Below are 22,058 nucleotides of genomic sequence, written 5' to 3'. Positions count from 1 at the left end.
AGTGCAAGCAACTGAACCTCAAATATCTATACCATCAGTGAGAGTGTGTGTTAATGGGTGAATGCTGGCTCTTGTTAGAAATTGCTTTGAGTAGTTTGTAAGATTAGAAAAGCACTGTGTAAATACAGTCCATTTGTTTTTCCCTTTCACCCCACTCTGTGTTATGCATGATTTATGTATATAACCAGCCACCAGAGCTCACTGTAATCTGACAGTTTGTTTCATCTGAAGTTTCCACTTTGGCTCCAGCTGCTGTGGAGGGGAACTGCCCCAGTCACTTTCTTCAATAGTAGAATGTGTTAACCAAAGTTGAAGTGAATTTTAGACTTTTGTTTGGCTTGTTCCAGTTTCTCTCTATTGACAACACAACATCATAAAGATTGGAGAAATGTTGAATATTACCGTCCCTGTCTCAATGAAAATGACAATTTAAGAGGAGAAAGTCAGCAACAGGAAAGTCCACTTACTCCACACACACACACATACACACATACACACACACACACACACACACACACACACACACACACACACACACACACACACAGACACAGTACATCATGGATATGCTCAGTCATGTACACAGAGTAGTCTGTCAACAGACTACTCTGTGTACAGGCATTTAGTTATTCCATGTATTTGGTTTCTCATTGGGACTGTATTATATTTACAATGTCAGTGAGTGTTGCACTGATGCGATGTGACTGAACACTGAACCAGCTACCCTCAATATCAGCTGTGTTGGAAACCACACGTGCATTCAGATATTCAAATTCCATTTCTTTTTTTTTTTTAATTATTAAAAATATTCTGTGGGTTTCTTTTTTAATAAATATTTATCCTACAAAATGGGGGTATTTCAGAAAGTAGGCTACAAAAATTTGACTTTTTGTTATCCAGTAGTTGCTCTTAGTGTCAAAATTTTAAGAGAATTCTTAGAGTAATGAAGTTTTCCCCTAAGAGTTAAGTACTAGATCCTTTTTTTATAATTTTGAGATTATAATGGGTGTGTATTGCACGGAATGTTCGTGTCAGAGTGGGTGATGTCATCGGTCAGAGTGGGAGAGAGCTTAAAAAAACTGATTTTTTCCACATTTGTAGACAAATTTGTTCTGTCTCTCACAATGTGCTCAGAAAATCAGAGAGACTTACAGAATTTGAATTAGCAGCCTCTAAGTGCGGCCATGTCTGTCTCTGCTCCTCATTGACTCCAATACAAAGATTTTCTGAGAAGCAGAACGGACCCTTGTTTTAAAGTGTCTCCAAAATATTTTCTGTAATGTTTCTGTTGTGCTAATGTGCTAATGATTAGCATGCTAATGCTAGCATGATAATCTATGGTAAAATGATTCTTAAATGCATTGTAATGGTTTTTAAGAGCTTTTCAATGTGTTAATTGACTTGCTAATGCTAGCTTAGCATTAGCTGCTGTTAGCACTGTGGCTAATGCTAACATGAGGTCCTATGAACAGGTTTGACTTTTGATATCAGGTTGTTGTGCTAATATGCTAATGGTAAGCATGCTAATGCTAACATGCTAACCTAGGGTAAAATGATTATTAAATGCATTCTAATGGTGTTTGAGATCTTTTTAATGTGTTATTTGACATGTTAATTTTAGCTTAGCATTAGCCGCTTTTAGCATTGTCATAATCTACACACTCTGGCATAAGCCCCCGTGGCCCTTTCAAAACTTCCCCAGGGGAAATTGTCTAGTTGTTTATGCTTTTCTTTGTTTTATATGTTGACCATTTTCTAGAGCCTTTTTTTAAAGTATTCTTCCTTCATCTTCAACTTATGAGAGTTTCTCCATCACAAATGTATCATTTATAATAAATAGCCATTGCTTGTAACACAGCCCCTACCAAATGTCCCAGGTACAATACAAGACAAGATCTAGGGATTACATAACCCAATACCTCACAGAAAAATGATTGTATGTCATTCCAGAAATGTGGTATTTTTGTGCATTTCCAGAAAATGTGTGTGTTTTGGTTCTGTTTACTTTTAATTTTAGGTGTGATGAAATAACGAATATGATTCTTCCAAATAAATCCTCTCCATCTCAATGATTGTGTTGTCATTTGGTGTGTTTTTGACATATCATACCTTGTGTTTTCTGGGATCTCTTCATTCAGTCATCAAACAACACTACAAGATTGACAGAGTTCTGGGAATGACATCAAGTATTTTCATAATAGCATATATTTTGTCGTCATTTAATTTTTTTTATATGTATCTATAAATAAGCCCTCATTTGTAAACCTCTAAATGAATCCTGATTTGTATTTAGCTTTTCATTTCGCCCTTTTTAATAATATCCTCTCTCTAATATGATTCTTTCTGAGAGAGAGCAGTTAACCTTTACGGAAGCTGTGGGTTTGTTATTGAATTTATTGAATTTGAATTTAATTTGTATTGAATCCAAATATCTTTAAAGTTAAATATGAATATTTAACTTTGAAGAAATGAATATGTTGATCTTTAGCATAGAAAACCATCGCTTGTTCAACTGAGGACTTAATTTTGGATCAGTTAATATTGTATTGAATATTTTTTTAATACTTATTTTGCCTATGTAGTGTGGATGAGGCTACAACTGCATTTTAATTGTGTAATGACAATAAAGGTGAACCTTGAAACCATGATCACATACATTACAGTGTGTAAAAAATATGCCACTCTTATTGTTAACCTATCTCTCTTTTCACAGTAATTCAGCATGGATGAGATTGTCATAGCAGGGATATCGGGCCGTTTGCCCGAGTCTAACAACCTGGAGGAATTCTGGGAAAACCTCATCAATGGTGTGGACATGGTGACCGAGGACAACCGGCGGTGGACACCAGGTGAGGCCCCTCAACAAGCTGAATTTGATTGATTATTGAGGGTCAGAAATGCATGTCTGTACTGCGTGGAACAAAGAATGATGAATGTTTGATTTATTGATCGGTAATTAAATATAAAGTACTCTATAATGTTGCATTGTGGTAGTAATTGAGTCATTGAGGATGAAAATGCAGTAAAGGTGCCATATTACCATGTAGTCCTCCCAACACGCAACAACACAAACACAAAAAGTAGTTACGGGACTTCTGGTTATGGAGTGTTAAGGTTAATTTGGCTCATTGCTAGCTGTCTGACAAATCACTTGAAAAACTAGTGACAGCTTGCAACATTTTATTTTTATGTTTGGGGAAAAGCTTAGTCAAAAGCTATGCCACCAAAAACCCTGAATGTGTACAACAAGTATCCATAGCGCTGGTACAAAACAACACCACCAGCATCACCACAATCAACACTAGCAATGTTGCTAATGTTGACCAGGACTTAGCTCATGCGAGGCAGAGTGAGCAGATGGCCTAGCCACCATCGTATGAATGTGTGAAGGTGTGAATGCAGGTTGGTGATGTAAAAGTGCTTTAAGTGGTCGTCAGACTAGAAAAGTGTTATTTAAATACATTTACCACTTTTTGTCTCAGCCTATGGTGATAGGCCCTTTTAAAAAAAATGTCATCCTCTTTTTATTACATGAACATATTACGTGTTATCCTAAACTCTCTCAGTGGACAATTAATGTGATGACCTTGGTGTTAAACACAGATGTTCTATCAAATTAGACCTAAAGAGACACCTATCTCGGGCATTATTCCTATGTGTTATCACTGTAACTGCAAAATACTATCATGTACAGTATGTATAGAGTGAATGGCTGAAAGGAGTGAACCTCTTTTTTGTTTTGTCTTTTTCTTCCCCCTCAGATTTACTGAAAGTCAAGTTTATATTCTATATGTCTTCAATGTCAGTGAGCGTGTCTCTACTAAGTTTTAGTAGTTGAGCTACAGTGAGCTTCACACATTGCTGCAGTGTGGATTAAATGTGCTGCATAACCAAGGTAAATTGATCTTTGTGCTGCATTCTCGGGGCAGGTCTCAAAGATAAGATTTTAATTAATTTTTTTAAGTCATGCTATCCTAATGTACAACAAAGAAAATGATCAACACTACTATGCTTGGATCATCCCATAATTTCAGAGCAATTCAAAAGCTGGAATACAAATGGAAAATGAACTGTATTTACATACATTCGAAGCACTTTTACAAAACAAGTCTGCATTCACCCACCCACTCACACACACACACACACATTCATACAATGGTAGCTAGGCCACCTGTTCTTTACAAGCATAAACCATTATTTTTTTTATTTTTTTTTTAACTTCATAAGTGTGTATGCTCCAAAGATTGAGGAAATGCTGGTATGACAGTATCTTGTTGACGGACCATGCTCCGGTTACCTTAATCAAAGTACCTAATATAATCCTCCCTACCACCTAGATTTCGCTTTCAGTCTAGGTGGCTCCAGTACCCTGATTGAATACTTCTCTTTAAACACAAACCAAACCAACTAAGCTATACTAAATACAAATCCAAAGTGTAGTTCATACAACTGAACACTCTTGATCCAGAAGTTATGGAGTTAGAAGAGGAGGTTTATCACAGTGATATCCCAGAAAAACAACAAGAGCTGTTCCTGTTGAAATCCCAATACAGTGAGCAAACTACCAATAAAATAGCTTCCAATTTGCTGTGGTTAAAGTAATCATATTATGACCAGGGTGAAAAAGATGGAAAGCTGTTCGCATGGAGAATTAAGAAGATTACAAACAAATAGTTATTAATTCCATTTAATTAGAAGATAGGAAAAATGTAGTTGATCCAGTTGAAATAAACACCGCTTTTACAAACAATTTATGAAGATTTGGGTTAGGTTTGGTTAGGGTTTTTTAGGAAGGATTCCCACTTAGGAGTAATTTAGGAAAATTCCCACAGCAACTCTTCACAAGGATGGGACTGCAATTTTTATCTAAATGAAGAGGTGTGATTGATCTCATTGCTAGATGTGACGCATACTTTTAAAAGGTGTGATTGGTTGATAAAAGACATGGCATTCTTAGTGATAATGGATAGTGATATTGATGGGGCTAATCATAGAATTAAGTCTCTATTAAGACATGCTGTAATTCTGAATATTATTTTATACAAACAAAATCTCTGTTGAATAAATTGTAAGCCATACTCTAAAAAATAGCCTTCAAGATGTTTGAGGACACAGGCCTACCTGTGTAGTTGTATTTATTTGCTTACATTTGTTACCAAGCTGTTAATTTTAGTGTGTGATCTATTTGATGGGCTTATTAACAGCGGGGCAATGGCTCAGCTTTCATCAATTTACATGACTGATAGCCAGCTTATATAAGTAGCCACATTAATTGATATAACTCTACCACAAGGATAACTGTCCCATCAATTACACCAACAACACAGAAGAAACCTGCTATTTCCATGAGTGCCCTTTTGTGAGCCTGCAGGGTACAGACATCAACTTGAATAGAGATGAACTGGGCCACAATAAGAGGCAGATCCAAGTCATCACTGCTGCACTGCTGCATTTTCCAGCTGCCAAATATCTTAGTGGTACAATTACTTTCATTTCTGGCATTATAGTGTTACTGCGTTGGGTAGGAGATGTGAGAGCATCTCAAATGAAATCGACAAACATCATCCTTGAATTATCTAAACTGTAGTGTTTCATTAACTCTGTCATTCAGTGTTTGGAGAATATTTCCTCTACCTACAGTACCTAAACTAAGAGCAACTCTTTGCACTTGGATTCTATCTGAATGCGGCCCTTGCATTTTTTAACTTATCTGTGACTGTTCAGAACATGGACACACGCATACACAATAATAACAATGATAAATAAATACACGATTATGAAAACATGACTTGAGATTTGAGTTTCCGCAATTATTTCTTGATGGAAAAAAATGTATCCATCTGCAATACTTTTGTGCAGCTGTAGTCTGAGTAACCACCAGCAATTGTTGTTTAATCAGTAACATAATTATGACAATGTTGTGATGGAATCTTATCTTGTCTCAATGAAATAAAACTCCTGTCACTTTGAAATGATAAGCAAATCCTTTCACTGTCATCTAGATCAGTGGTTCAACAACTGATCTGGCTTCGGGACCCACCATCACCCCTTAATGACAAGCCACGACCCAAATCGAGGAAAATTTTCAACTTGTCAAATTTAATGAAAAGATGGCGCAGTTTGAACCTGAGATAGTACAGAATATCAGTGTTCCAACACAAAAAACAAGTTTAATGATAAACCAAAACAACCAGCAGGTGATGATGCTAGAGAGGGAAGTATTCCCTTTTAGCTGCATTTTAATTAAAAACCAAAAAGTGCATCTTAGGGACACAAGGTAACACACCATACATAACTATTCAGTAACTTCAACTTTTTTTGACAGACTCAGCAGTGCTTGTGCAAGCCTGTGCGAGCCACACACTGTTGCTAAACAGGTCTGCAAGAGGCAAATTGTTCTGGGCAGAAAGGCTGTGATTTCAGCTTGTAGTTCATAAAAACGGGACAATACTTTTCCCCTCAAAAGCCAGCATACCTTGGCATGATACACCTGTTCATGTTCACTACCAAGATCTTGCCACAGTTTTGAAAATATCTGGTGTTCTTTGCATTTTTTTTTTTTTTCATTCTTTCATGACTTTTTTTTTTTTTTTTTTTTTTTTGCCAAGGAAAAGGCCCACAACCCACTGAAAATGGGACCAACCTGTTGAGAATTATTTATCTAGATGGTCTTAGCACGTCAAGTTGTAAACATTCATGATCACTCTGATGTAGTTGATATATGGTTTGACCATAACCTATTTGTGTTTTAGAACTACATGCAGATTCGTTAGTATGGAAGGCTGGCTAATACAGAGGCTCTGTGCAAAAACACCAAAAGGAATTTGGAACAAAGGCCAACATTTTGTCACGAATGTAGGGGAATTAGGTCATTAAACCTTTGGGTTTAATGTTTCCCCTTGTTAATATAGAAGGCTTGTTACTCTAGGGCACCAACTTTCATCAGCTCAGAAGGATTTTATTTATTCTTTTCTTTTAATGTTTATTTAAAAATAATTAATGAATTAATGGTTGATCAGTCTCATCATCTGAAGCGTAAGGTCTCAATACAGTGATCGTCTATTTCCAGCTCAAAAAGACACTGTCTGGCAACTACTTAAGTGAAAAGTATTATTTATTTGGCACAATAATGAGAATGAATATAAATAATGAATGATACCATTAATAATATGGATTATTATTATTATTATGATGTAATACAACTAGACAAAGAAGCTGTAGCAGGATAGTAAATGAATGATTTTGGCGATAGTGAGAAGTAGTTTTGAAGAGAATGAGGATGCAAATTAATGACTAAGCGAGTATAATGAAAATTGAGATTGTTATAGCCTACCACACCAACTCTTATTCAGTGCACCATGGAAAATGCTTATTTCTGTGCCAGTGGCGCTCCGATGAGGGCCTGTCCCGAACTGACACAAAAGGGACCCCAGCTGTCGCTCGTTGCTCCAATCTGCACTGCGGTCGAACGGGAACAACTAGTTGAGCCGCAGCCTGAAGAGGTTGACGACTGTATGGCAAACTTCTCAGTTAATAATAAAGTTGAGAATACTTACGATGCCTGGTCGAAAATATCTACAAAAATATTAATACGTGATTGCCTTAATGGTTAAAGAAAAGAAGAGTTCAGTTTTAACTTTGAGAACATTGTTCAGTTTAACGTGAGCAAATTGAAGTTACAAGAATACTGGAAAAAGAACTAATGAAAAATATTTTTCTGAAGAGAGGAGGAAAACAACTAAATGTGAAGTAAATGCAACTGAAGTCAAGAGGAAAAAAACTGTTTACCACGGGATGCAGGGGATATGCCCTCTGGCTCTCCGGGGTGTGTCTGTGACAAACAGGCCTTCGCTTGCTTTAGAATGATTTATAGGTGAATGCTGTTGTTTCATCCTAAAAGAAAGAAAAGAGTTTAAATGATCAATCTTCAATCAAACTTCAACATTGTTTCTCGCATGTATGTTGGCACAAATATACATACAACAGACACATTTCATTGATTAATTGGCAACATTAGTTGCATGCCTCTTGTTCTCCTACACAAATATTCCTATCAGTCAGTCATTTTCCAAACAAGTTTGGATGGTAAGCAGGTGGACTGTGTCTGTAATCTGTGCATGAGTAGAGACTCTTCTAGTCAGTGGATTTTGTCATTTCAATATCAGATGACCAACCAGAGAAATCATTTGAATGTGCAGTGGGAAATTTTATGTAAAGAGTAGGTAAATGTCCAAATTATAAAGCCATCTATTTGGCCAATGCAGCGCCTTCCTGCATGGCATTTGGGTGGACCTCTGTCCGGCAACTTTTTTGTTGGACATCCCTACATTCTGTACATGAAGCACTGAGTATTGACACCCTCTGCTCGGACTAGGCCCATGCAAATAAATGAAGGGGCAGTGTTTTTGCTGACAGAGCTAAACTGGGTCTGAACATGGCCTCACCCATTTCCATAGTATTGCTTTGGCGAGTTCTAGTTGGTCACCGAACCTGATAAAACTAACAGATTTAATAATAACATATACATAAAACATTTAGAAGCTGCATTGCCCAAAACTTGTACCAATCCAGTTTTACTTTCAGATTTTATATTTTTTCCCAGTTTTAATAACTTTTCTTTTCACCTCTGCTGATCCACTCTCTCCAGTCCTCCCTCTCTCCCTTGAAGTATTTTTCTTGTCTGTGAGTAAAGACTCATCCTTCAGTGCCTGGCGGCCATCTTAAGCTCACATTCATCCACTGAAAGGGTTGGACTGGGTCAGCTGACGCTGCTGAGACCACACATCAGGCATAATGAGAGAGTGGGGAGAATAGAAAAGAGAAACAGAAAAAGTAACATTTCTAAGTGCTTCTAAAGGCAACTGGACTTGCTTGTGGTTCTAGAAGACATTTCGCCTCTCAACCAAAAGGCTTCTTTTGTTCTAACTGAGTGGTGGGTAGTCCCAGGGATTTGTCCTCTTGTAGGATCATAGCTCCACCCAGCATCATTCGAGTCATTAGGGTCAGATGAGTCATGGTGTGATGGCTCAATAGGCGTTGATGGGTGAGAAGGGTGTTGTTGACCCACCTGCCCATCATGTGATTCAATAGGGTCACGTGAGTCCTTGTGTGAATTAGGATAGGGCGGTAATCCGGTAATAAGGTATCCGCGGTATCTAAAAATAGCAACGGTATCAGTTTCATTACTGTCATTAAAAAAAAAGCTGCACATATAGGTCTACAGGGGCCTAACATAATTGTAGCATCGTCATGACAAAAATGAAGTCCGCTCCATTCAATGTATCAGGTTGAATTTTTACTCGAGAAAAAGGTGACATGGTTCATAAACTGCTCAGGTTGAACCTGAACCTTGAAAAAATGAACCTGAGCAGTCATACAGATGTTTTAACACAGGTATGTCCAGGCGCTCATTTAGGCACATCTGAGCAGAGTACCGTTATCTCGTCCAAGCATACGGAGAAACTCCTCTGTTGAAAACACTTTTTCAGCCTTTTTTCTGCTTGCTATTGTTCTTAGCTCTCATAAAAGGACAAAATGCAAGTAGAACAGTAAAATAACACTTCGGGCTGCTCAGCAGAGTCCTCTGTGAGCGCTCTGCTCCTTCATGAGATGGAGCGGTGGATCTAACTGCATGGTTACGCTGGTCAATAGCTCAGTGACCCGCCCAAATTCACCATAGAAACACCAATGACGATCCAGAAGGAAGTAACCTAAGAGATAGGTCATTGCGTGAAGAGCGCTCCGTCCACTCTAGAAACCCCCTCCTCTTTATGTAAACAACCAGGACCTTCGTGATTGATCTCAAACTAGCACAGAGTCATAGGAGGAGACATTAGCAGCGTTTTTTCGAGCTGGAATATAACTTTTGACCACAAAACTGCAAAGGTAAGACATACTTTATGATTTAGTTTTTTTCTGGTACTCTTTGGCTGTTAGCTCACCGAGTTTTCGTAGCACAGTGAGGAGGCAGACATCTTCGTGATCATCAGACTCTCTGCTTTCATATGATACTGGGCTTTTGTGGTTTGCGTGAAGTGGTGAAATCAGCAGATGCAGTACCTTTGACGTGCACTATTTTCGTGTTTTCGTTACATGCGCATATAATTTCTTAATAATAATTATTATGTATTTATCATTTCTTGGTAGAGCCTTTTAGCTGAGCTTCTCCCCGTCATTCTGGTATGCTACAAGTGAGGATTGGTGCTTCTTAGTGTGAGCATTGACTGCCTGAACTGCACGCATGTCATGCTGCCCTGCAAAGTGATTTTTAATTAGTCACAGTAATACCTTATACCTCAGGAAAATATGGGGAAGGTTTGACGGTATCAGAATTTGGATACTGCCCAACTCTAGTGTGAATGCCTGTTAAGCTGCCCTGGGAAAGATCTCAGGACTGCATTGCAAGTAGCTGATAAGTGGTGTCTTAGACCACCTCCTCTGTCCAGTGATGTTCTTTCTAGTTTGACATCAATGGCTTCTTTCACTCCTCTCTCAAACCATCATCAGCCTCCCCTGGCCAAAATATGTACATTATTGTCCTCAAATGAATGTCCCTTGTCCTTGAGCTGTAGATGGACTGCCGAGTTTTCACCTGAGGTGTTGGCTCTCCTGTGTTGTGCCATGCATTTGTGAAAGGGTTGCTTTGTTTCCCCAATGCACAAGTCTGTTCTTTCCTTGCTACATTGCACTGCATACACTACATTACTCTGCTTATGCCTGGCTATTTTGTCCTTAGGGTGGACAAGCTTCTGCCTCAGGGTGTTAGTGGGCTTGAAGTGAACAGGGATGTGGTGTTGAAAATCCTTCTGAGTTTTTCAGATACTTCTGCAATGTAAGGGATGACAATGTTGTTCTGTTTATGGTCATTTTCTTCTCTTTTTGTTCTGTATCTTTTTGCAGTTTTGATGAAGGCCCAGTTTTTGTAGCCACTTCAGTGTTTAGGCTCCTCTCATCTTCACTGTCCACTGCCTTAATGTGATCCATGAATGCTTCCACTTCCTGTGTTCTAATTTCGACCCAGGTGTCCTCCACGTACTTAAACAGACGGCTGGGGGGAGGTCCTGTGAAGAAGATCAGGGCTCTGCTCTCTACTTCTTCCATATAGAGATTGGCCACTTTAGGAGAGACCAGTGACCCCATGGCACAGCCATACCTCTGTCTGTAGAAAGCCTGGTTGTACTGGAAATATGTCATTGTCAGTCAGAGGTCAAGCAAGGCACATATGTGATCTGGGGTGAGGTTGAGTCCAGTTTTAAATTTCCCACCTTTTGGCAAAATCGTGGAGTAACTGGAATACTGTGCAGCTGAGTTGATGCTGCTACTGATGGGTCTGAGTTGGGCTCCTTCCTTGTGTATGGTGATATTCTGGTCTCTCTGTAATGATGTCAGTGCCTTCCTTTCTTGGTTGTAGAGGTTTGAAAGTGCTGCTTTGGCATTGGACAAGGCGCCTATACTTTCAGTTGTTCTGCCTCTGTGTCTGCCAAATTGTTGTTTCTCATAGCTCTGTTGCCATGAGGAGGTCTACCACCGGTATCTGTTCAGGTGTGACTGCAAAATTTAGTCCTTTGACTAAGACAGCCCTTTCTGGTTGTGTGAGCACTCTCACTTTCTCAAGTTAATGCCCAAGAAGCAGCTTTCACAAGACTACATCCTGACAGGGACAGAATGTCCTTTGAGCTAATAGCTAAGAAGCTGAAACCTCATTCAGGAGGAGAATTTGTGAAGGAGTGCCTTGCACTTAGAGCAAAGTAAACTTGTTCCAGTCAGCATGTCTGGAATAATATAATTCATAGAGATGATGTGTAATTTGGCCGTTGTCATGCAAAATACAAAGTACCTCTCAGAGCTAAACCTCAAGCTCCAGCCAGCTTCTCAGCTCTCTTCTTTCAAATGGGAAATAATTGTAAACGAAATTAAAACTGTGGCATGTGCAACTGGAAAGGGGCACTACTGGTCATTTTCCTTCTTTGGAGGAACAAAGGCCTGTTATAACATCTTAATATGATTGTGAGTGTGAAAACTCCTACAGGTATTTGGTAAAAGTTTTCAGGACATGTGAGAAAAGTTAACAAAAGGAACTGAACATTTTTGTTACACTGTTTAACATGTAACTGGCTGATGTACCTGACATCAGACAACATGAAATCATTGAGCTGCAAGGCAATGACCTACTATTCCGGGCAGTTCTTTTCCAGACTGAGTCTTTGAAAGACTTGCTTCTCCTCAAGAAGGAGTGACCAACTCTTCAAACTCTTGCAAAAATGTCCTCCACATTATTTCCAATATCATAACAGATATTCTTCAGGGAAGTCTGTATGATGGTGAAGCAGCTCCTGAGTAATAATTTTGTCTGTCATTATGGCGTCAAGTGTCAAATGATATGTCTTTTGTTTGTAATTTAATGTATTGGAGAAGCCAAGACAAATTTCTGCTAAAGTGGACAATAAAGTTAATCTAATCTAATCTAATCACACAGATAATGATTTCAAACGACTCTGTAGCTTGGGTTTTTCAGCTCAACCAAGGTTGTTAACATCACATTATGGTTTTCTATAACAGTAGACAGGCACATATGCTAAGACTAGCATGCGACCTTCGGAGGTGTTTCTAGCTGCTACTGTCGCGTAATAAGCACTGTAAGCACTTTGGGTATCGTGTAATGAAGCTCACTGTTTCTTGAACAATGTTCAGGGTGTTGCCAGTGACAGGGATCTAAGCAGAATGTGCATTTGCTTGGTTTAACCTAGACTGCACACTTGAACACCTCATACTTTTCCACTGATATTCCCAGCACCACCATATCCCTGTCCAACCATCTGAGCAGGATCTAAATCCAGTTCTCTTGATCTGTTCAACAAAAGCTTGGTTAAGGTCTTGCCTGTAATTTCAGCTGTGGATGAAATCCCAACAACTTGTAGCTGCCAAAATACCTCACGTATTGAACTACACAGTCCACTTGCTCAACTTTACTAACATGAACTGTCTCATCAGCCAATAGGGATGATCACTTTGCATTCCTTCATTTGCCAAGAATCTTGTCTTTTCCACATCTCAGTCACTTCATTCTGAATTTGTTGACTACCATATTTTGCGTTTGCTGGTGTATTTTCCACATGTTGTTTTCAACAACCCTTCTCCCTCAACACGATATTTCAGAAGTGCATGAAAATTACTACACACATCTGCTTTCCTGTCCAAGAACAGCAATGTCAGTGACTGCTTTGAGTCCACATTTATTGTGCTGTATTGCTTGTTGGCGTGAGCAATATAACTTGAAATGAATACTTACTGGTTCCCATGGCAACATTAAGAAATTCAGCTGTACATAGTTGTGTGCTGTGTTGTGTGTCTCGAAACTATTTTCTTTGCATTATTCCAGTCATTAAGTGTCCTCTCACAAACGTATCTCCTGATGAGAAAATCATGCAAGCTACACTAAAAAATGGCATCAATGCTTTTTGTGTAGCACAAAGTGGGGTAGGAAGGGGCTGTTAACCCTTTAGGAGGCTTAAATGTAGTTTGCCAGAGTCAGATGCCCTTTTGAGTTTATCAGTCTTAACACAGCCAATGTTATCTTGAGAGGTGTAGGTACCACATATCATGGACATTTACTGCTGTAACAAAACAGCCAAGTCTTTTGGAGTTGGACATCAGTCACTGATGGGGTTAATTGCAACAGTAGATTCCTCCTGGGGCTCATCACCTTGCAAAGTTGGTGGATCATGGACATGTAGTTGGCTGCTCACCTCTGTTGTAACGTTAGCGCTAGCACTACAAACGTTAGGAGACTCAGTGCTTGTGCCGCACCCAGCAGAATGTTCACTGCTTAGAATTGTTGCTTTTTATCTTAAAAAGCTGGAACAATGTTCAGTTTGTTTTTATTTATTTATTTTACTTAATTGCTTGCTATCACAGAAGATGAGTCCAACATTACCAACATCACAATGAAGCATAACATGTTCATCATGAAATTGCCTGTATCTCAGTGACATTAACACCCATCATTGGCCTTCAAATATATTTTTGTCAGAATGCTGGCACCAGTGACTTTATCAATGCTGACTGGGAGCAGGGTTTCCATTTTGTTGTAATTACCAATTTTCACTCAAAATTTTAATTTCTTTGCCCATAATCTCTTCTGAAAATAAATCCAGAGTAAGATGTGAATGTATTCTTGGTCTACATGTTTTACTCCACTGCTTCTCTGATGTCCACATCTCTCTCTTCTTCTGATATTTTCACTTTTCATCTAAATCTTGTGATTAAGGGATTACTTTGATCAATCTAGAGTTGGTGGTGTTTGTTGGAACACTGGAAAGACAAACAACAAGGTTTTGGTGAGTTGTTTTTTTTTTTTTTTTTTGAGTTTGAATGAAGTGTTTTACAATGCTATAATTACTGCTTCTATTAATAGAGTCTGGTGGCTGTGGTGAAGTGATATAGTGGCTGTTTCTGGGTCAACAAAAAGGATTTTCCTCTGTAACAAAAAGTTCTATTTCTTTAGGGGTCCTTTTTATAATGCTATCTGACACTTAGAATCACAATCTGAGCCTGTCAGTGGCACTGACGGCAAGCAAAAGCCTGTAGGGTTGCTACCCATTTCACAACTGCAGTGCTTTCACTTAATACTGGACCAATTTCAAAAATTGTTTTCCCCGTTATTGACTTGGACACAAAAACATTGGATAATACGGTCCATAAGCAAAGATAATATATGACTGGAATGTCTCCCATTTGTCAGGGACATTTAAATCTTTCACGATAAGTTTTTTCAAATGAAACCATAGCAGCCCAATGTACTCCACAGCTCAGAATAAACTGGTTAGTTGTTAATGGGTGTCAGGCTATTAGATTCAAAATAAACTGAAACTGACATCCCTAGAACATGCTCACGGCTAGATAAGAGAACCTGGTTTGACTTACCAAGTTGATAATCACTATCATGTGACCACTCACCGTGATGCCATTTGTTGGGCTCAGTGAAACCAAATAACCTGGAAAAGATAACCTGGATATGGTGAACTTACTGTACTTCATAGTACAGGGCCCAGGTTTGGTACCATCATACCATAATCAGCTCACCGACTGTATACGGCAATCTGTGCCATAGCTGGAGGTGCTACACAGAAGTACTGGGCAGACGGATATGCTGCTGTTTTGATAAAGTGCGACACCTGCTGAAATAAAAAAATTACATATGAGTATTAAGGGAGTTTTTATACGAGCCATTTAATTTTTGATGAAGTGAACTCACGGGGTGAATAAAAAGGCTTACAGTTTATGATGAAAGATTCCAGGTCAAGAGAACAGTGCTGCTGGATCACTGTCATGTCGTTGCACCAACCACTGTTGATGTAGAAACAGGTTCCTCCACCTTTAGTTCTGCCGGAAGATCCTGTGTCTGTCCGCTCGGAGGAGTTGGAAGCCAGCCAGCGGCAGCGCATGGTCTGGAATTAATCCACAGAGCCACTTCTCGATGACGCACAAAACCGCAGATGACGAAAAGTCCCTGTTTCTACCCAACAGCAGTTGCAGTTCCTCCAGTTTGTTGGGCAGTGAACGCACATTAGAGAGAACTGTTCCTGGCAACGCTGTGTATATTCCACGCTGGCGGAGACACACCAGCGTGCCGGCTCATTTTCCTCTCCTCTGCCGTTTCATTGCGTGAGCAAAGGTGGGCGCACCTTTGACCAGAATATCCAAAATTTCCACTGTTGGGAGTAGGAAAGTAGGAAATAAATCCACTGGTGTTGCTCCCATGATGTTCATGAGCTCATCTCTGGTGAAAGAGCTCCGGGTACCGTCGCAAAAACCAGAGTTAACACACAAAACAAAACAAAACAACGCGCACCAACACACCGAGGCAGCCGACCATGGCGCCATCTTGATCTTACTTTTGGCAAAGAGAGTAGCACCCTCTGATGGCCTCATTGTTTGCTTCCAGAAGAGGAAAGTAGCTAATGTTGTCTGTGATTTGTTTTGTATCTTTAAAACCTTTTGTAGTATTTTGAGTTGAATTTACTGTCTTACTTTGTAATTAGTTAGTTAATTAATTAGTCATTGAACTGTCAGTGCCATCCCTGCTTGGCTCACTTTCCCCAGCCAAACAGAAGACATGTATAGTTTGCCCACTTTTTATCTTAGCACTACATCCTCTCAGCAATTTTGTCCAATTATTTGCTGCCCTGCTCTCTCCCGTGCCCCACACAACAGCGGACTAACCTTGAATAGTGGGAGTGGAATATCCTTCAACCTACTACCTTTTTAGGTTGCATAATGTTTTTACAAATATAATTTCAGATATGAAATAGCCATTCTCTCATGATCATTTCCTGTTCTGATGTACCCAATTATATACTGTTCTTGGTGCATTCTTGGATTTCATAGAACCCTCAATATAACTTATCCAGAGTTGTTAATTATTATTATTATTATTATTAGCAAATAGCTCTGTTTGTCTTAATCCAAGAGGTTAGGTGGTGTAGAATTGCAGGAAATTTGTTTTAAATTTCTTTTTTTTTTCTCTTGGAGAGGACACACCAGGGCCCTCCACTAATTATGCATCTTTCCAAGTGTACTTTACCAACCAGGTGCCCATGCATTGAAGATTTCAGTTTTTTTCAGTTCATCATAAGTGAAGAAAACTACTGCTTGTTATTACCATTCCTGCTATATTATCATTTGCAAAGCTGCTGTAAGCAGTAACTCACCCTTTACAATGTAGACAGTGAGGATACACTTGTATTCTTTAATATCTGACACAGAGGAGCATATCAGTTTCCTCTTTTTCTTAGCTGCATGAGATTTCACGAGTGAACAGTCTTCTATTGGTGGTGAAACTCTTTGGCAGCAAATAGAGAATCCCAAATTTCTCAAAATGAATATCATACTGATTCATTGACATCAAAATTCTACATGTATTGTGACAACATTAATTGGAGAAACACCTCATCGCCTGTATCTGCTCGCACCCTTTTTAAAATAACTTTTATCTGCTTTTGCTTTTTTCCAGGTCTGTACGGCCTTCCAAAGAGAAATGGTAAACTTAAGGACATCAACCACTTTGATGCAGCCTTCTTTGGAGTCCACCCCAAACAAGCCAACACCATGGACCCCCAACTTCGTCTCATGCTGGAGATTGCCTATGAGGCTATTATAGATGGAGGTGAGGGAACGGGGTGAAAAGCCTCACCACTGCAAATCAGCAGTGAACAGTGGACAGTGATACAGGTGGAAATGGGTAGAAATGGTGGGAAGGGAATACAGTAAAAAACATCCATCCATCCATCCATTATCTTCCGCTTATCCGGGGCCGGGTTGCGGGGGGAGCAGTCTGAGCAGGGACGCCCAGACTTCCCTCTCCCCGGACACTTCCTCCAACTCTTCCGGGGGGATCCCGAGGCGTTCCCAGGCCAGCCGAGTGACGTAGTCACCCCAGCGTGTCCTGGGTCTTCCCCGGGGCCTCCCCCCGGTGGGACATGCCTGGAACACCTCCCTAGGGAGGCGTCCAGGGGGCATCCGATAGAGATGCCCGAGCCACCTCAGCTGACTCCTCTCGATGCGGAGGAGCAGCGACTCTACTCTGAGCTCCTCCCGGGTGACAGAGCTCCTCACCCTATCTCTAAGGGAGCGCTCCGCCACCCTGCGGAGGAAACTCATTTCAGCCGCTTGTATCCGGGACCTCGTTCTTTCGGTCATGACCCAAAGTTCATGACCATAGGTGAGGGTAGGAACGTAGATTGACCGGTAAATTGAGAGCTTCGCCTTTCGGCTCAGCTCCTTCTTCACCACGACAGACCGATACAGCGACCGCATTACTGCAGCCGCTGCACCGATCCGCCTGTCAATCTCACGTTCCATCCTTCCCTCACTCGTGAACAGGATCCCAAGATACTTAAACTCCTCCACTTGAGGCAGGAACTCTCCTCCAACCTGAAGGGAGCAAGCCACCTTTTTCCGGTCGAGAACCATGGCCTCGGACTTGGAGGTGCTAACTCTCATCCCAGCTGCTTCACACTCGGCTGCGAACCGCCCCAGCGCATGCTGAAGGTCCTGGCTCGAGGAAGCCAACAAGACAACATCATCCGCGAAAAGCAGAGACGAAATCTGCCGGCCCCCGAACCGAACCCCCTCCGGTCCCTGGCTGCGCCTAGAAATCCTGTCCATAAAAATGATGAACAGAACCGGTGACATAGGGCAGCCCTGCCGGAGTCCAACATGCACTGGGAACAGGTCCGACTTACTGCCGGCAATGCGGACCAAGCTCCTGCTCCGGTTGTACAGGGACTGTACAGCCCTCAACAGAGGGCCTCCAACCCCATACTCCTGGAGCACCTCCCACAGAATGACGCGAGGGACACGGCCGAATGCCTTCTCCAAGTCCACGAAGCACATGTGGACTGGTTGGGCAAACTCCCATGAACCCTCAAGCACCCTGTGGAGGGTATAGAGCTGGTCCAGTGTTCCACGGCCAGGACGAAAACCGCATTGTTCCTCTTGAATCCGGGGTTCGACTATCGGCCGGATTCTCCTCTCCAGTACCCTGGAATAGACTTTACCAGGGAGGCTGAGGAGTGTGATCCCCCGATAGTTGGAACACACCCTCCGGTCCCCCTTTTTAAAAAGAGGGACCACCACCCCAGTCTGCCAGTCCAGGGGCACTGTCCCCGTCTGCCACGCGATGCTGCAGAGGCGTGTCAACCAAGACAGTCCTACAACATCCAGAGACTTGAGGTACTCAGGGCGGATCTCATCCACCCCCGGCGCTCTGCCACCGAGGAGCTTGCGAACTGCCTCAGTGACTTCAGCCCCGGTGATGAATGAATCGACCTCCAAGTCCCCAGTCTCTGCTTCCTCTACGGAAGACATGACAGAGGGATTGAGGAGATCCTCGAAGTATTCCTTCCACCGCCCGACAATATCCCCAGTCGAGGTCAACAGCTCCCCACCTCCACTGAAAACAGTGTTGACAGAAAGCTGCTTCCCCCTCCTGAGGCGCCGAACGGTTTGCCAGAATTTCCTCGAGGCCAACCGGTAGTCCTCCTCCATGGCCTCCCCGAACTCCTCCCAGACCCGAGTTTTTGCTTCTACAACCGCCCGAGCTGCCGCACGCTTGGTCTGCCGGTACCCATCAGCTGCCTCAGGAGTCCTATGAGCCAACCAGGCCCGATAGGACTCCTTCTTCAGCTTGACGGCATCCCTTACTTCCGGTGTCCACCACCGGGTTCGGGGGTTGCCGCCACGACAGGCACCGCCGACTTTACGGCCACAGCTATGGACGGCTGCATCAACAATGGAAGTGGAGAACATGGTCCATTCGGACTCAATGTCTCCAACCTCCCTCGGGATCTGGTTGAAGCTCTCCCGGAGGTGGGAGTTGAAAACTTCCCTGACAGCGGGTTCCGCCAGACGTTCCCAACAGACCCTCACGGTACGTTTGGGTCTGCCAAGTCTGTCCCGCTTCTTCCCCTGCCAGCAAATCCAACTCACCACCAGGTGGTGATCAGTTGACAGCTCAGCCCCTCTCTTTACCCGAGTGTCCAAGACATACCGCCGAAGGTCAGATGATACGACTACAAAGTCGATCATTGACCTCCGGCCTAGGGTGTCCTGGTGCCACGTGCACTGATGGACACCCTTATGCCTGAACATGGTGTTCGTTATGGACAAACTGTGACTAGCACAGAAATCCAATAACAGAACACCACTCGGGTTCAGATCGGGGAGGCCGTTCCTCCCAATCACTCCCCTCCAGGTGTCACTGTCGCTGCCCACGTGAGCATTGAAGTCTCCCAGCAGAACAATGGAGTCCCCGGTTGGAGCACTTTCCAGTACCCCTCCCAGGGACTCCAAGAAGGCCGGGTACTCTACGCTACTGTTCGGCCCGTAGGCCGAAACAATAGTGAGAGACCTATCCCCAACCCGAAGGCGCAGGGAAGCGACCCTCTCGCTCAGCGGGGAGAACTCCAACACATGGCGGCTGAGCTGGGGGGCTATAAGCAAGCCCACACCAGCTCGCCGCCTCTCACCGCGGGCAACTCCAGAGTAGAAGAGAGTCCAGCCTCTCTCAAGGAGTTGGGTTCCAGAGCCCAGACTGTGCGTGGAGGTGAGCCCGACTATCTCTAGCCGGTACCGCTCAACCTCCCGCACTAGCTCAGGCTCTTTCCCCCACAGTGAGGTGACATTCCATGTCCCCATAGCCAGAGTCGTTGTCCAGGGTTTGGGTCGTCGGGGCCCCCGCCCACGACTGCTACCCATTCCACATAGCACCGGCCCCTTCTGATCCTTCCTGCGGGTGGTGGGCCTACGGGAAGGCGGGCCCACGTCGCTCCTTCGGGCTGTGCCCGGCCGGGTCCCGTGGGCAAAGACCCGGCCACCAGGCGCTCGCCTGCGAGCCCCAACCCCAGGCCTGGCTCCAGGGCGGGGCCCCGGTGACGCCAATCCGGGCGACGTACGCTTCCTTGCTTTAATTCCTTTCATAGGGGCTTCTTGAACTGCTCTTAGTCTGACCCGTCACCTAGAACCTGTTTGCCTTGGGAGACCCTACCAGGGGCATTAAGCCCCGGACAACATAGCCTCTAGGATCATTCGGGTACTCAAACTCCTCCACCACGATAAGGTGGCAGTTCAAGGAGTAAAGCAGTAAAAAACAATGTTTATTTATTTATTTTTATTTTTTTTTTCAAATTCTCTGGTCTAGTTTGCTTTAGTTTGAAAGAAGAGCTGTGTGAAGTTACCTGATACAATACTTTGTGAATGGCTTAAAACAATGGCTTAAAAACAATGAAATGTTGTGGTGCAGGACTGAACCCGGTCACACTGCGTGGCAGTAAGACCGGCGTCTACATCGGAGTGAGCGGCTCAGAGGCTAGTGAGGCATTCAGCAGAGATCCAGAGGAGCTGCTGGGCTACAGCATGACTGGCTGCCAGCGTGCCATGTTGGCCAACAGACTCTCCTACTTCTTTGACTTCAGTGGTATGCACACACAGCCAACTCCAACATATGCCTTCATTCTTTGGCTCTTAGTTTGATGCTGGTCTGATAATGCCGGACACTGAAGCATACATACACACCAGCAGTAAGCAGGGTATGTTAAAGAGCATTTTACCACTTTTGTTCTGTTCAAATAACACTTTTTTCTGTTCAAAGATGGAATTTTGGAATATGAGAACTCTTTACTGGACTTGAAGATGGAGTCCCAGTGGATGTCAGAAGTCAATATAGTTCAATTCAATTCAATTTTTTTGTATAGCGCCAAATCACAACAGAAGTTGTCTCAGAACACTTTCTATGTAGAGCTGCTACAGACCAAACTCTTAATCTATAGAGACCCAACAATTCCCTCATGAGCAAACACTTGCTGACAGTGGTGAGGAAAAACTTCCTTTTAACAGGCAGAAACCTGAAATATATATCAGAAAAATTTTAATTGTTTTTCGTACATACACAGTTAACAGACACAACAGAGATAACACAGACATACTGAGCTAAATAGACAAGAAAATAGATAAAATTAAACAAAATAAAACTGTTAGTTCACAGAGTACTGAGGGGTACAGGCATCTCCGAAGAAACTGTCAGTATAGAGGATCAGAATGCTGTTTGGACATGACCAAGATGTGCAATAAAGGCTGGCAGGAGCTTGCTTTCATATGTCAGGTAGGATTAAATGCATGAAAAATTTTTGAAAGCTAGACCATAGACATATGAAGCCAGTATACAGTCTTATATTGAATAAGGCTATGCCTTGCACAAATAGATAAAGGGTGAATATTTTTGACTATTTTAGACCAGTGTTTTCCAACCTTTTTGAGCCATGGCACATATTTTACATTAGAAAAATCTGATAAATGGCATAAATTTGTACAAATAAAAATATTCATTCAATTCAGCATTTCTGGCACTGTGTAGTGTGCTGTCTGTAATCCCCGCCCCTCCCACTGCGTACACAGAGAAGCCACCACATATCATGTAGTCAACCAATCATGTGTGGGTTGAACAGAAAAAAAGTCAAGAAAAACACCCAGTTCCTGAGAGCTCTAAGCCTTAGAGCACCAAT

The 22,058-nt window shown here is 42.2% G+C and overlaps 1 protein-coding gene across 1 annotated transcript in view; it reads left to right on the top strand.

Annotated features, from left to right (window-relative positions):
- Window positions 1-22,058, top strand: part of fasn (fatty acid synthase) — an 80,175-nt gene that overhangs the window by 3,427 nt on the left and 54,690 nt on the right. Inside the window, exons 2-4 of the mRNA XM_070991151.1 lie at window positions 2,714-2,849; window positions 17,012-17,164; window positions 20,801-20,974. Of these exons, the coding sequence (XP_070847252.1) occupies window positions 2,723-2,849; window positions 17,012-17,164; window positions 20,801-20,974 (454 nt within the window). The 5' untranslated portion in view covers window positions 2,714-2,722. The remainder of the gene's footprint in view (window positions 1-2,713; window positions 2,850-17,011; window positions 17,165-20,800; window positions 20,975-22,058) is intronic.

Source organism: Chaetodon trifascialis, chromosome 21, assembly GCF_039877785.1.
Source record: "Chaetodon trifascialis isolate fChaTrf1 chromosome 21, fChaTrf1.hap1, whole genome shotgun sequence".
Taxonomy (NCBI): domain Eukaryota; kingdom Metazoa; phylum Chordata; class Actinopteri; order Chaetodontiformes; family Chaetodontidae; genus Chaetodon; species Chaetodon trifascialis.
Note: the sequence above shows the minus strand (reverse complement) of the source record. Positions and strands in the feature narration are given on the sequence as shown.